The sequence below is a fragment of the Ammospiza caudacuta genome, chromosome 5 (genome assembly GCF_027887145.1).
Source record: "Ammospiza caudacuta isolate bAmmCau1 chromosome 5, bAmmCau1.pri, whole genome shotgun sequence".
In the NCBI taxonomy this organism is placed as follows: domain Eukaryota; kingdom Metazoa; phylum Chordata; class Aves; order Passeriformes; family Passerellidae; genus Ammospiza; species Ammospiza caudacuta.
In genome coordinates, this window is record NC_080597.1 from 67,877,126 (window position 1) to 67,893,215 (window position 16,090).

Consider the following 16,090-nt stretch of genomic DNA (forward strand, 5'->3'; position numbering starts at 1 on the left):
TTCATTAAAACACTTTTTATCTCAGTTGATGCAAGGAAACAACAATTCCTCATGATGTTCAACTACATTTTAAATATATTTAGATCAATTAAGTCCCAGGCTCTCAATTAAAACACATTTGTCATCTGCAAATGGATACAGGGAAATAAACTCGTTTTGAATCAGTAGCTTATACAGAGATGCCATGCTTAAATTTCTTTTAAAGGATGGTTTGAAGCCAGTGCTTCTCAAACATCTTTTTCAGTAACACTTTAGCAGAGTTACTGAAGATTATTTCAATGTGGGAATTTTATTTGTTTTTTCTTCTGAAGAGCATTTTTAGCTGAGATAATTTCTATGGCCACTCAGTCCTTTAACTCTGTTAACACTGTTTATTTATTAAGGAGGCTATTTTTAAAGTAACCTAATTATTAGGAAAAAAAAGAAGGAAAAAAAAATTGCTGCATATTCCAAACTGAAATACAGCAATAGGTGGATAAAATTTTGGAATAATTACTTACTAAGCATGACTGTATACCAGAAAATCACTAAAAGCGTTCTCAATATTTGCTTAAATATTACACAAGGATTTTCATTTCTTATTAAATTTTATGAAATTATCATTAGTTGTTTTAATTACTGGAGGTGAATGTTTCCATTTCCAAGACTCAGTCAAGGTATTCAAATAAAATTTCAGTCAGTCAGCAATGTGTCAATGAATAAGATAATTCTATTATAACAACACCAAACACCCATACAAACACACAAAAATGTACTTTTCTGAGAAGTTATCACATCTAAGTGGACATTCCTTCAGTTACATGGTCTAGCACAGTAACAGAGATTCTTTCTAAATTGACCAGTTTTCTCTGACAACAACATGTCAAAAAGATGTCAGGAAGACAAGAAAAAAAAAAAAGAAGTTATTCCAAGTATTTATAAATTATTAATAAAGATAAACAGACGCGTATGTACCAAACTAAATTCAAACACTGATATTTCCTGGAGAAAGAGGCATTAGCACCTTACTGATGGTAATAGCTCTTCATTTATTCTAAACAGAGGTTAAGATTTATTCTAACAGAGGTTAATTCATCTCAAAATATGAATTAATCCCTTCCCAAAGGCCAGTGCTCACCACTGCAGCAGTTACATGGATTTGTGGTCTTCAGCTATTCAAGCCCAAGTGAGATCTCTTTAACCAGTTTGTGAACCACCAATACAACTTCCTTATCTTTTTTTCTGGTTATTGGGTATTTCAGCCTTGGACTTATTTTCTTTACTTTTTTTGGAATAAAATGTCAAGAAAGCAGGTTGAAGATTTCATTACGAGATTTTGCGTCTGTTTGAGACTGGCTGCTATGCTCAAGCAAGAAAATACAAACTCAAAAACATTTGGAGTGTATTTAAATGAACCAGTATTGTTTGATGCTTCAGCAAGATGCTGAGAGGAATTATGGAAAATATAGGATGCATAATGTCCTAAAAACTTTCTTAAATAATGCCAGAACTTGAAAACAAAGTTTACACTCTCTACCTTGATAGAAAATCCCAGCACTAGATAATTTCTACTGAAAAAGCAAACCCACAAAATTTGAGCATGAACTCTCATCCACGGGTAGGTATTTTCCTAAGGAAATATTTCAGTGAGGTGAGAAGTGTACTTACATGAGGAACTGGTTGGAGTATTTCTGTCAATGAATTCATTGAAATTTAATAGGAATTCAGTGTTGTTTTCTGATTTTTTTACATCGTTACAGTATTCTCTGAAAAACAACAAAACATCAGTTTTCTCTTTTTTTTCCCTTGTGCTACTAAAGCAGAAAATTTAAAAGTCCAAGCAGGCTTGCACAACTATTATGAAGTAGCTGGTATTGCTGTGTCAATTGGCTGCCATGATCAGTATTTATTGATTACCATATCAATCATTCAGACATCTACAGAAAATAAAGTGTTCAAACACCTGCCTAAGCATTTGTCAAGATTTGGATTGTAAGAAAACTGGATGCATGAAATAGGGATTAGATTCCCAGAAAAAAAGAAACTGAAGAGTAGTGTAGGACATATTAGGACATCATTATACACTAAAAATGATGTCCAGTGAATTTAAATTGCTTCTGGATTAACCTGTACTGGAAAGAACCTGGTGAAACACAGACACCCCCTGCTCAACTCAGGCCACATTTATAGCTTAAGGCCCTATCCTCGGAGAAGTTTTAAATGCAATTTTATTAGGGTACAAACCACATGAACATATGAACACTCTTTGCTTTGACATATGCAAAGCAGACAAAGAGTAAACTCCTGTCCCTGGTATAAGGAAATAAAGCAATATATCATTGGGCAATTCACTGAATGCAGGCAAGCAATGCAGAAGTCACTGGGCATCTTGGAGGCAAATATTATGTGATGAAGGGCATTAAACAACTTTAATTAAAATGTTAAGAGTGTTTAGCAGTAAAGCAGGGGGCTCTCTTTTTAAAGTGAGCTTTTATGTGAATTTAATTTTACACACAAAAGAAGTGTGTTCAAGTATTCCGTATGACTAAGGTATCTTATTAACCTTTATTTACCTTACCATAAGTCAGAGATACCACTGGCAGAATTTACCTTACTGTACCAATATTCACATTTAAGCAAAGGTACAAATCAAATAGACTTTGTTCTGTAGGACAGTAGGGACTTGCTGGAAGCTCTAATTGGTACAATTAATTCTCAATAAATTCAGTCTTTCACAAAAATTAAATTAAAGAGTTAAATTAGGATACATTTTAAGACAGAAGACTTTACATAAATCAATCTATTAATTGAAATCAATCTATTAATTGAAATCAATCTATTAATTGAAATTTAAAAGTATACAGAAATTTATCAGATAAAAAAGAATGCAACAATTCTCAATTATCTTGACTGTACATCATTCCCTTTCTTTATCATAATGATCTTTTAGAGGAACTCAATTTTTAGGAAGTCTTTTTCATATCAGGTTTTCCTTGCAAGCAAAATCTTAAGAGGGAAAAAAGAACTGTAGAATTTCACATGAAAAAACCAAAATCTCAGGAAACTAATGAATTTAATAAATTTTCAATTACTTAATAGTTTTTATGTTCAATTAATTGAAAATTTACTAATATTTAAATAATGGAGAGCTTTGAAACCCTTTGTCTTGAAGTTGGGAAATATGCTGTGGTCAGCATTATGAAACCTATTTTAAAAAAAATTGTAAAATCTTAGAAGTCAGAACCACAAGAAATGCCCAGATGTGAATAAGTTTTCCATTAAAATATCAATATCAGTTTTTGCAGTTCTCTGACTAATATGAGCAGAAATCAGAGCCTGAAGATGCTATTTACATTCCAGCATGAAAAAAGATTGGTAATTTTTTACCAAATGAAGCTTTATTGGTCAAATCAGTATTCTCCATGTGCTAATAATCAGATCAGATGCAGAAATAACACATTACTGGGAAATCCACCAACCTGGGTGCTAAAAATGTATAGCCAGATTGATCAAAATCCTCAGGCTTCAGTGTTTCTGTAACTAAAAACATGAAAAGTAAACACCAAGTAAGTAAACTGGAATTTTTGCCATTGTTTCTCCTATCAAACTATCTGGCTAACTTTTGCATGCATCCATGAATTTAGAAAGAAATGTTTTAGACACTTTCTCCCTAATGAATTCCAGGCTTCTCAGTATTTCACAACATAGAAGAAATTACTTGATTATTATATACAATGCACAACTATAAACAGTAAAATAATAGCTAACAATTTATTTAAGACATTTAATTAGAATCGCAACATGAGATATTTTCAAATATCAAACAAATATCAAAAAAATGAAATATTTTCCCTAGAAGTAAACTCTGATACAAATAAATGATGCTGAGTTTTTAGAACATGAAGAAAAATACTGCTAATATTTTCTGTAGCAAAATGTAAAACTCTCAATCGTTGTAGCATCACTGTAAATCCTACTAAAAAAATGGCTTTAATAGATGATATCACTGAACACTTATGGGACCAGACAAAGAAGCATTAGAGATCAGTAACATATTAAAATATACATGAAAACAGAAAAATACTTCACTTTTGTTTTTCCCTTTCTATTGCTATGGTACCCAATGATCATGAAGAGAATCCTGAGATGAGGAATACAGAGGAGAATATCCAGTAGGAATAGAAATATAAGAGAAAAATATCAACTGCAGTAAACAGAAGGAAATTGAGCAACAAGAATATACTTGCCCTTTTTGGATGTCACTATCCATCAGAAAGAGAAAGCAGGGAAACAGAAAAAAACAGGGTAAAGCACAAGGGGTCACAAACCAATATTTTATTCAAACAGCCCCTTGAATAAAAATATTGCACATAGATTCAAAGGTTCAATTTACAAACAGCTGTAGTCTGGAAAAAAAAAGACAAACATCTCTGAAGACTGAAGAATAGGTTCTTAGTTATTTCTCAGTACCTTCTATACACTGTGGCTATTTCAAGGGTCTGTTTTGCAGGTTTTATTGATACAAGTGAAAAAGCAGATGATCTAGTTCATCAAGAGAATCACACTCTCTGCTTAAAAAATTAAAATACTCCATATTGGAAAAAGTTACAAAATAAATCACTTATTATTAAAAGTTGCTCTATTCTTCTTCATTTGTGGGAGCAATGGTAGAAGAGAGTGATGCAGTGCTAACCAAGTTTCTCTAAACTGACAATATCTGTGCCTCTCTGAGGTTTTTTTTATGTTTTTCAAACTTTCTATTTAACTACATACTTTTTCTAAATTTATCACAACACCTGAAAAAAGTTACAAGGCTGTGATTGGTTCTATTTTGTGTACTACCTAGACTAAAATTAAACTACTCCTAAAAAAAAATAAAAACAAAAAATCCTTTGAATACTGACAAGTATAATTTTCAGCTATCACTTCAGAATCTGTAAATGGTTTAAAATCAGTCTAATATAAAACTACAATGCAAACATCCACTAAAACTAATTGTAAAATAAATAAAACCTAACTGCAACCCAAACCAAACAGGGCTTTCACATCATTCTAGCAGAGATAATTTGCTAAATATTATACTGTAACTAAAATACAAAAAAAAAAAGGTATACTCTTACAGTCTGTATCACTATATTTTACTAATAAAATAAAAAAAAAATAAAAATTTTTTATCCAGACCCCTGTTTTATCCAGACCCTTAAAATGACAGCAATAGAGGATACACAAAGCAATGATTCTATAGGCACAGAGCAAGGGGAAGGGGTGTCAGTGGGACTGACATGTTCTGCACATATTCTATTTTTATAGAATATTTCTTGCACCTCAGAGGTTACAACAGGTTAGAATCATTGCTGAAGATTTTGGGTACATCATGGTAACATCACTGAATTCCACAAAATTTATGAGTTTCAAACATTGCTTTTTAAGTGAATCTGAGACTTTGCAATACCAGACAATACCAGGGAATCTTTACAATACTTACATCTGGCTAGAACTATAGGTTCATCTATTTTGGCTTTAATATAATAAAAGCTGTATGATGGTAACACCAGTGCCAAACTGCAACAGAAATGAGACAAGTAAAGCAATTATGTTATTTGCAGCAGTTTTCTAGTTTCAGCTTCTTTGTGTTTTGAAAGTAATTAACAATTTTGTAATTTGGACTGTCACCAGATGAGGCACTCACACTGTGAAATATCAGCCTCACACTCAGTAATAGACACAAGTACATTTATGCCAATCCTGATCGTCCCTGAGTTTACTTTCATTCTTATTTACACTTATAAACACAAATATATCTGTAATGTTTAGCAGATACACAAGGCATTTCCAAATAAATATAAATAAAAAATACATGAATTTTGTATCTTCCTCTGACACACTTAACATCCCAATATAACATGTCATGGTAATCACTGACTGCAAAAATATCACCTAGGGCTGTGCTGATCTGCACACATCATATAACCAGAGACTCTCACTAGTAAAACAACCAACAATATTCTCCAGGAAATGCATCTGGCAATACTTGCATTAGCATCCATTGCATTCAGGATCCAAAAAAATTGTTTTCTTTAATCATGTAGTCACCACCAATAATTATTGGACATAATTGTAGATAATATTTAAAATTTGCAGAGCATTTGGAAAGTTTTCTTTTATATTAAAATTATTTTTGTTAAAAATGCAGGAATTATTTTTGCAGCTATATTCTACACATATGTAGAAGAGTTCAGTTCTAAAAATGCATGTAAAGGACAGGAGATATGAGTAATCATTAAATAAGCATCATCAACTCCTAAGTAACATCCTTAATTTTTACACTTGGATTACATCCATGCAGAACTGCAGCAGCTCCTAATGAAGAGCTGCAGAAATTAACATTAAAAATCTTGCACTGTTGACCCATAAATGAGCTGACCTTTAGTGACACATTTGCAATTTATACAGAATATGAGTGAGATTGCTGAATATTTAGTGATAGCTTTCTAGCAATTCTCCTCTAGGGAAATCAGTGTCAGTGCACCTGTCATTAACAGTTAATGCTAGCAGAAATTGCTAATTAAAATCTATAATTTTATGTTTAATAAGTTTTCTGCAAGGATACTCCGAGGATTTATTGCTATATCCCATGCCAGGAAGCTCAGGCAGAATTAAGAAGTCATTTAAATTTAATGTATTTCTCTAGTGATTGCTAGATGGCAGTCTGATGAAAATTTCCTTTTCTTACAGAGTATAAAGATAGAGGCAGTTCAACAGAAAAATGGGATAGTGAATAGAAGATCCTAGGTTTATGTTCTGTTGTTAAAATGGATTTGTTTGCATTTACATCCAAATTAGTGTTTGAATTCTCAGTGACTGTACACCTGTGCAGGATACAACAGAAATGGGAATCCAGCTTGTCTGAGGATTGCTATAATTCACCATAGCAGAAATAGCATTTTGGTCAAAATTTGACTCAATATTTATACCACTTAGTTTTTAACTAGAGTAGTTTAACTTTGCTGAGACTTGGAAAACCTTTCCTTGTTTTGGGTAATGTTAAGGAATGTTTCAACATTCCTTCTAATGCTACAATGTTGTGTGCTTAAATGAATTAGAAATAATATACACACCAATGTCACCTTAGCCAGTATAAAAATTGTAATGCTAAAAATATTAACCCAAATTAACCAAAAGGACACTTAAATAAACAAAGGAAGTCAGTGGACAGAAATGAGTTACCTGTAATCAGTGCCATTCACAGCAGTCCATGTATATGTTCTGTTTCCTTTATCAATATACCTCTACAAAGAGATTTTGGTGAAAAATTGAATTATTAAACTAAGGAGCTTCAATAATTGTGACCTTTCTTCGAAAAATACTATGTAAAATCAAGTACAAATCTTTTGTATTTCTATTTATTTTGCTAAAATCATGGGTTGAGCTGCAACTCTTTTCCTTAAATATATTCCAAACTTACATTTTGCAAAAGAATCAACCATATAATTGAACATGAGTAAACTTAAATTTAAATAAAATCAGACAAACCTGACCTGTATTTTTCACATTAGCCAGGCCTATACAAACCATTAAATGTGTGATTCAAATTTGATAGAAAATGCATTCTCTTTTATGGAGAATTTTGCACTTAAACTATGAAAAGACTGAAAAAAACCCCTCAGTTATAAAAAGTCTTTGTAGGTAAGTCTTTAAAAACAAAACCACCCATAGCCCACCCTTCCCACCCTTTCAGGTCACAGCACCACTGGCTTAATGAATTTCTATTTGAATCATATCTACAGGCACAGTCTGGTAATTCTGATTGTATAGACACCCCCTGCTAAACTTAACATGTGTTTCCAATCTATTTAGGAAGGTCTTGAATTTGGGAAAAAATGTAACATTGAAATAAATGTTTATTTTTAAAAAACTTAATACATTAGGATAATCTTTACCATTTGTTTTCTTGTGGTATGAAAAATAGCACGATAGGCACAGTCCCACAGTTCCCCATAGATTTAATCATGAATCCACCTGGCTGACATTGTTTTTCTCAGTTTTCCACTTTGAAAGCTGTACGATTATGCCAGCTGCAACATATTATTACTTTAACAATCAAATTTTTGTAAGTATGCCAGCAGTGAAGACTGTACAGCTGTTGCACTGCAACATTGCAAACATTGGTGAAAGGTACCACAGGTACACCTCTGGGTTCTTTCTTTCCCTATGGTAAAAGGATAGTGAGAAAATGACCATTTGGAAAAGAGGTGACTTGGATGACAATAATAAATTCAAAGTCTCTCATTACCTGGCTGCTGCTTTTCAGTAAAGCATGACAGGAAAATAATTTATTATTTTCATTTTTGAAAGAAAATTAAGAAAAGATGAAAGAAAATGAAAAAAAAAAGATCAAAGAAAATCAGAAAGAAGATGCATATAACAGTGTCTTGTACTCTGATACATTTTGTATTTAAGGTAAAAAGATGGTTGAAGAGATTCCTGTTGAAGCCTATTTATACTGAATGTGTACTTCAGGCTAAAGTCAGCCACCTGAACCTGGTGCCTCCAAATCAGGCACAGTGTCATGGGTAGCCCCACAAGAATAAAACAGTGCCCAAGGTGGGAGGGGAGGGAAGAGAAGAACGGGGCTGTAATTAAATCTTGTTGCCACCAGCATTGTCACAGTGCCTGAAAGCAAATTGGCTGAAAGCTCCCTCCCAAGCAGACCCAGCAGATAACACATCCTCACACCTCAGCTCCCATTCCCCTTTGCCAACTCCCTCAGTGGGCACTCTGAGCCCATCCCATCCCCAGCTGATCACTGCCAAGAACTCACACATGGCACTGCAGCTTTTGTGACCCTTCAGTTTTCACTGCTGCCCACCCCTGCTGCCAAATGTGGCAATGCTTTTGTTCCTATGGCATCTCCTCTGTTCCTTGGAAAGCCCCCGAGGCCTTGGAGACTCCAGAGCACCCCACCCACATTTGCTACGAGCCCAGTCTCTATGCTGTAGGATGAAGTCATCTCCCAAGACACTGCTGGGGCCAGCTGCAACACAAAAGGAGAGCGATGCAAACTTAAACCAAAAAAGCAAAACAAAAAGAACATCAATTTTAAGCCCGAAGACTGCAACTGTCAGTTCAGAGCAGCCGACCACATCAGCCCATTTTATAAGAAAATATATGAAGCTATCAAGTGCTAAGTGATGCATGGCTCATGCGTGGCCCGTGGTTTAAAGCAGCTTTTTTCTGGTTCTAGCAGCCTGGAGCTGGGGGCTGCAATGGCTGGAAGCAGTCATCACAGCCAGCCAGCTCTGGCTTCTCCTTTCTTCTCTCACAGAGGTCTGGGTAGAGGAAGAAATCTTGGGCCATGGTGAAAGGGAAGGTGAGGATAATTAATTTCATTGGCATTGAGACATCTGGGATCAAAGGCTGGGGATATTTTATTCCAACACAGATTGTGGTCTGGGCCGTGTGTAACTGGCACATTCTCATGCACCCAGGGATGTCACATCCTCCCTCCTGCCCAGATTCTGCAACTGACTTCAGCATTTCCAACACTTCCCTCCCTCTTTCTTTGGGCAAAGAGTTGCAGGACTAACTATTTCAGTTCTTGTGTAGAACAGAGCCTGAAAAATGTACAAAAAGCCTGAAATCTCTTCAAAATGTTTGCCATTAATGCAATTTCTTGTACAACCATAATAATATTATTGTATTTTTGTGACCTTCTAACCCTTCCTCTTCCAACCACCTACACAGAGCCTTTTTCACCCATAGATCTGGAAAGACACTCCTTAAACAAAACAACATAAATCTGAAAATGTGCCAGCATGGAGTCTCTTCCTTCAGCAGCAGTTTATCCTCATCTCAGATGCCAGCAGGGCTTTGGACTCCCTGACAGTGGCACAGGAATGACCCAGTTTCCCCTAAGGGAACAGACTGGTGGCATCCTAAACATCCTAAACTGCATGGGATCCTGACACAGGGGAGGGGGCAGAGCTGGCATCCACTGGGGCTTTGCCTCTCTGCCCCAGAAAACACCTATTTGTGCACCATCCTCCAACACTGGAACGCTTCAGGAAAAAACACAATTTTTTCACAGGGCAGGATTTACCCAGAGATTGAAAAGCAGTATTGTAAAGCTTGGTTTTAGCATTTTACTGTGAGAAAGCATGAAACGCTAAAAGGAGGCAAGGGCACTTTTCACACTGGGAAAAGGGGAAAGTCAGTATGAATTAACTGCAAGCCATTCTTCTAATTATTGTTACAGTGAGTTTATATCTGTGGGTTGTGCAGTGTCTGCTAAGTCATCAAATTAAATATCTTCAAACTGAATTATGGTCAGAGCAAAAGAGTTCCAAAAAGCTGTTGTGGAACTGTGACTGTGGGGCACACTCTGGCCAGAGCTGCTCCTGCAGCACACCAGGCATGATTTCTTCTCACTGAGGTCCCCATGAAGTAGGCACCCATGTAATGACCCATATCAAATCTGAGTATTTCCTATTGCTAGAAAACAGTATATTAGCATATTAGAGAAAACAGTAGCAATGTTTTTCAGGAATAAGTATTTTGGACAAGAAAATAAAGAACTCAACAAGCTGCTCAGAAAGTACATGATATAACTGTAAGATGAATTTGCTTATCCCAAAGAGTCTTCATTTATGGCTAAAAATATTACTTTATTATTTTTTTCTCACAATTTTCTTCCAATTCAACCACAATATAAACTACCAAACCCATCCTCACACATCTCTGCAAGCAAATTAAGCGCTTTGTTTTGGAATTCATGCACAGAAGTAGGCTGGGTCCATTTCCTGTTGAACAGAGTGTAAGACCTCATCAACAACTGCCTGATTAATGATGCACCAAAGAAACGAAGAAACAAAACAATTCTTTTTTTCCTAAGTACATATTTTTTTACTATAAGCCAGTAAAACTAGCAAATCTGAAAGGAAAAAATGGTACAAATTGTCATTACAAAATGAATATCACAGCATTTCACCATGTCACATTATTTTTCTGGTTTGGTTTATTCTTGTAAATGTAACTCTTTGGGTTCCTATCTTACCTCATCTTGGGACTTGACCAGTGTTTCAAATGTTTTTTCTCCACTTTCTCCATCTATCATTTTTTTCCGAATCTATTGGCAAGGAAGAAAAGGAGAAAGTGAAATAAAGAGAAAAAGTGTAGGTTTTGCATGTAACATGAATAATCATTCAAGTGACCAAAATATTTCTTAAAAACACAGAAAATGCTAATGCAAATGGAAGTCACAACTATTAAAAAAAAAGTTTTGTTTACAATTTTCTGATTTTTCCAATTAGAAGTTGTTTTATCCAAATATATACCAAATCAGTAGAGTTAAGAAGCAACAATTCTGATGTACTTTCAATTGCCAGACCATGCCATAAAACTCCTTGATGTTGGGCAGTGACAGAGAGAGAATGAATTCTGTGTGAAATGAAGTTTTCATTCTGCATGAAAAGAAGCTTTGCCTAGCGTTTCTTGTCCCTCCCAGCACATCTGTGTGATTCAGGTAGTAGCACTGATTCACAGAAATACTTTTGTACCAGTTCAAGAGTAACTCCCCTCTGAAGCAGCCATTTCAAAGAAACTTCAAGGCAGAATTAAACAGATACCAAATCAGGGTGATTACTGTCAGTATAAAAGAACAATTCCAGTCAAAAATATGTTAAAGATGTAAAATGTTTAAAAGCCTTTAATTTGATTTCAGAAAAATAACTAATTATCTTAAAAATTTATAACTTCTGAATATATTACAAAATCAGTAACTGAAAAATATACAGAGGAATTAATTTGCTGTCCACACTTAACTTTGTTTCTCAGTTCTCTTTTTTGTCACAGGAACAATATTGCATTAATAGGGAAATACTTTTAAAATATTTCAGGTAAATATTCTATTAAAAAGTGTTATGAAAAAGTGTTTTGAAAAATTTTTCTAGCTTCCTTCTCAGGAATTGGTACTTTAATGAAGAAGAATTTAAGTAGCAATCATGGTGGTTTTCAAAATGAGACGAATATAATACATTGCCCTTGCCTATGAATAATGCTGGGGTTTAATTTGTCTAAATATAACTTTATTTCTATATAAAGTTATATTTAGACAAATTTAAAATTCAGATTTATATTGAAATAGATACCTATTCAAAATCTAGAACATTGATTGGTTTGCAGTTATGACATGGTGAAACATGAACAGCAACAGGAGCTAAGAAACCAGGTAATCTCACCTCAACTTTAATATCATTTTCCAATTCAGCATCTAGAAAATCCAGCGTAACAGGTTCCTGGGATTTAGGATTCTGAAGCAGAAGATATTAAATGATCAAATAATAAAGACAGAGTACTTTAATATCACAAACCACTCTAATCCCTTCATTTCAAATTAGCCTACTTTACTGGGTTTACTTACCTGTCTATTTTAATCTCTTGTAGCATTACTAGTGGCCCTTTCTCATTTATTTTATTTTGTTGAACAGGGAGGTTAATTGGATAAGTGAAAATCAAATTAATACTAATTGCCAGTGTCTGTCTACAGCCTGTCATGTGTGGGGCTCAAGCAGAGGAAGCAGAGGATATGAATCTCTCACTTGATGTCCTGGCTCCAAGAAAGGAGAGAGAAATTTGGGAGAGTTTTCCACCCAACCAGCAAGCTGGGCAACTGTACTCTGCAATTTTACCAAGAGCAAAATACAACACAGGCTTGCTGATGTGAGGTGGGAATAGACTACAGTTCAAGATTCAAAAAGGCAGCAATTACAGCCAATTACTTGGGGTTTATAAAAAATAAACCCCACTTTTTTTGTCAGCATTGCAGGACTTCCCTGAACACCTTGGAGTTTCAAAAGCATTTCTCTTTACATCAGTACTGTTACCTCCGTTTAGAAGATGGAAACCTGTGGCACAGAAATACTGAAACCCAATCTTCCAGACCCAAGGAACATTGATGATGTAAACCCTCAACTGTGGAGCAGAGAGAACTTTGGTGATCTACATCTGTAGAAACCCTGGCCCCATAGGAGTTCTGGAAAGCCAGTGTAGCTCTGCTGAAGTAGATCAGACCACCCTCCAGCCCCTGCTCCTTTCTCAGCTGCAGTCTGCATTTACTTGGCCAGAGCCATCTTCCATATGAGTTGGAATCCAACATTTTTTTCTGGCAATTTCTCCTAAGCCCCATTGACTTTATATTGTGTGTGGTGTAAAAATAATCCATCCTCATCACCCAGTAGTTATTTAATGCACCCCCTAAAAGCAAGTGCATTTCTTTAGAACAAGGAGTATGGGGATCTATTACTTAACCATTCAGAGTGGAAGATGAAAAAAAAATAAAATTAAGGGATTTCAGCAATTCTCCTATACTGACATATAGATTAAAGGTAGACTAAAGTCCCTTCCTTCAAAATTACAATCATATTTCTCATATCTTAGCATTCTCTGGCAAAGCTAAATGACAAATGTACATGTGACTGCTCTATCAAGGAATGCATACATGTTTCATCACAATACATGTATGCACTGGAAGCAAGTAATATCCTGAACAAATGGTAAAAGATGCCTTCATGTAACAGTCTGGAGTACTAAGAGCTTAACAACAGCTCTTATTTTCAAGATTGTAATATAGAATAGTTCCAAAAGACAGAAGATTATTTCTTCTTTTTTTTGAGGACAAAATGTACATGTCTCTGGCTATACAGAATCATTCTTGTTCTTAACAAGACTTACTGTCTGCTAAAAGAAAAAAACAATACATTTATTCTCAGGAAGAGAATATGTACTGAAAAGACTGCAGACAAAGATTCTGGGAATATTCTAAATATTTCTTTAAAATATTTACTGAAAACTTCAAGAAAATTTTTGCATATCTATTTATATATGATTGATAAAACTAGCAACTTCAATATAATGGCATTAATGTATGCTCCCTACTAATTCAAAATTATTCAATTGCTCTGCAGTTGCTTTTCCCTCCCAACAAATCTACACTCTCAAAATAAGTAACAAAAGGCTTAAATGTAAAAATAAATAAAAATTTATATATCTTACATGCAATGGATAATGAATAGCATGGTCAAACCCAAACAGCATGCATGAAGGCATTGGCATGGCAGAGGAGGCATTTATGAAGTTCACATTCCATTCCAACACACAAAGGAACAGAGAAGAAAATAAATGGTAAAAAAAAAGAAAAAAAATAATAAAGCCATCACATCAAATCAAGGTCAATACTCATTTCAAATGATAACCTGGGCTAGTCATAGTCAAGGAGTCCCAAAGACAAAATAGCAAACTTTAATTCTGTAAAAATTCAAGTATGCATTAACTGTTCTTCTTTTTAAGATTTATATTATATCACTTCACATTTCTTATATGATACTTATTAATCACTTTTAATAGGCAAAAAAAAACCTAATTATGTATAAATGCATTCTTAGATGTGCCTGAGGCACAAAGACAGCCACTAAGAGCTAGAACAGAAAATTCCTACACTGCTACTTTAAAAGGGAAGACTAATTCCCCTTTATATCTCTTTTCTCCAAGAATGTTTATACCAGTATTTGGGCTCCATAATTTTTCTTTCCAAGGTTGCCATTTACTGGGGTTTATTCCAAGCCACGAAGAAACAAACTTACAGTTCAGTTTGTTCTTCTCTTTATCCAGTCATGCCCGTAACATGACTGGAATAAGCTCACCACCACCACCATATTCAGCAGCACAACTTAACAAAACAGAACAGAAATAAATCACCAGCAATGAAGCATGCAAACAAAAGGATTGCAATCCATTTTCAGCAGGACAAATAAAGGCAAGGATCTGTAATTTCAATGACAACTCATGAAGGAAACAAAGAAAGAAAGAACTGGTGCAGCAACATAAAAAAAAAGTTAACTAAAATGTTTTTGTGTGTTTTGGGAAGTCAGTTCTCACAAATTCTATGGATGACCTTGTTTGCTGTGTTGCAGGAGCTTAGTTCTTACTCATACCTGCAGTATTAGTGAAGACAAAGGCTACTAGGCTTTTAAAAGAATTTTAAAAGAAGTGATGGAAAAAAGTCACAGAGGTAAACTGAGGAGCATCTGGAGGGGATGGGAGCCCAGAGCTTTTGCAGTGCTGACCTCCCCGGGCAGCAGGCACTGCCTGGCAAACCCAGCAGCAGCCAGACACACCATGGCAAGCTCAGCAGCCAGGTGTGCTAAGAAAACCAAGATTTTTTATGATTCAGTGCTGATTTCTCCAGTGCACAAACAAAAACTCAGCCCTGAGGTGGCCTTCTACACGTGTTATAAACACAGCCACCCAATACTTGCTGAAATCACTGACCTGGATCAGGATTTTACACCATGTTTTACTGGTGTTGCTGTGCAGGCCACAAGTTTTGCATTACAGATTCCCATATGTGTAAGAAATCAAACTTGATATACCATGTTTAAGTTTATTATTTTTCTAGTTACATAGTTAATATATTCCTTTAGTGATTTTTAAATTTTCATTACATGTTTTTTGCTGAGGAATTGCATTACATAAACATGACTAGTTACACTGTTCAGGCTAATGGCAGTTAATTCTGTGCAGTTGGGTCTGCTAAATTGAGAAAATTTAGGATATAGATAAATAAATGGCAGATAGAACATATTCCCTACTCTGACTTCCCCAGGGGGAAAAAAAAACAACCAAAAAAAAACCTGAACAACTCATATTCTGTAATTTTATGCAGCATACACTGTACAATAAAACTTGGCAATAAAGTCACAAGAATTGTCCTCTGATCTTCTCTTGACTTTGGGTTTATGCAAGCAAAGCCAGCACAAGTAGTCTTTTTTTATTTCCACTCTTCAAATTAATTTCAAAATCTGAAGAAGAATTTTTACAGCACGACTCTAATTAGCACCTATTAGTAAAGCATCATAGTTTAATGGAATGCCCTTCACTACAGCCAATAGCATGTTTTCTATTATTTAAACAGGAAAGGATGCAAGCTTCATGCTTTGGAAGCTGTTTGTCACAATAAACAGTTCTCTAGTTAGATTTTTCCTAGTAAGCAGGGCAGAAGCTTTCTAATTATATTTCCAGGTCTATGCATTCTAATGCACTAATCACCTCCATCCAA

At 34.9% G+C, this 16,090-nt stretch overlaps 1 protein-coding gene across 1 annotated transcript in view; it reads right to left on the reverse strand.

The window, feature by feature from the left end:
• Positions 1 to 16,090, reverse strand: part of CACNA2D1 (calcium voltage-gated channel auxiliary subunit alpha2delta 1) — a 360,302-nt gene that overhangs the window by 22,727 nt on the left and 321,485 nt on the right. Inside the window, exons 19-24 of the mRNA XM_058804461.1 lie at positions 12,216 to 12,287; positions 11,033 to 11,104; positions 7,207 to 7,268; positions 5,465 to 5,541; positions 3,459 to 3,519; positions 1,648 to 1,745 (exon numbers count right to left, since the gene is read on the reverse strand). Of these exons, the coding sequence (XP_058660444.1) occupies positions 1,648 to 1,745; positions 3,459 to 3,519; positions 5,465 to 5,541; positions 7,207 to 7,268; positions 11,033 to 11,104; positions 12,216 to 12,287 (442 nt within the window). The remainder of the gene's footprint in view (positions 1 to 1,647; positions 1,746 to 3,458; positions 3,520 to 5,464; positions 5,542 to 7,206; positions 7,269 to 11,032; positions 11,105 to 12,215; positions 12,288 to 16,090) is intronic.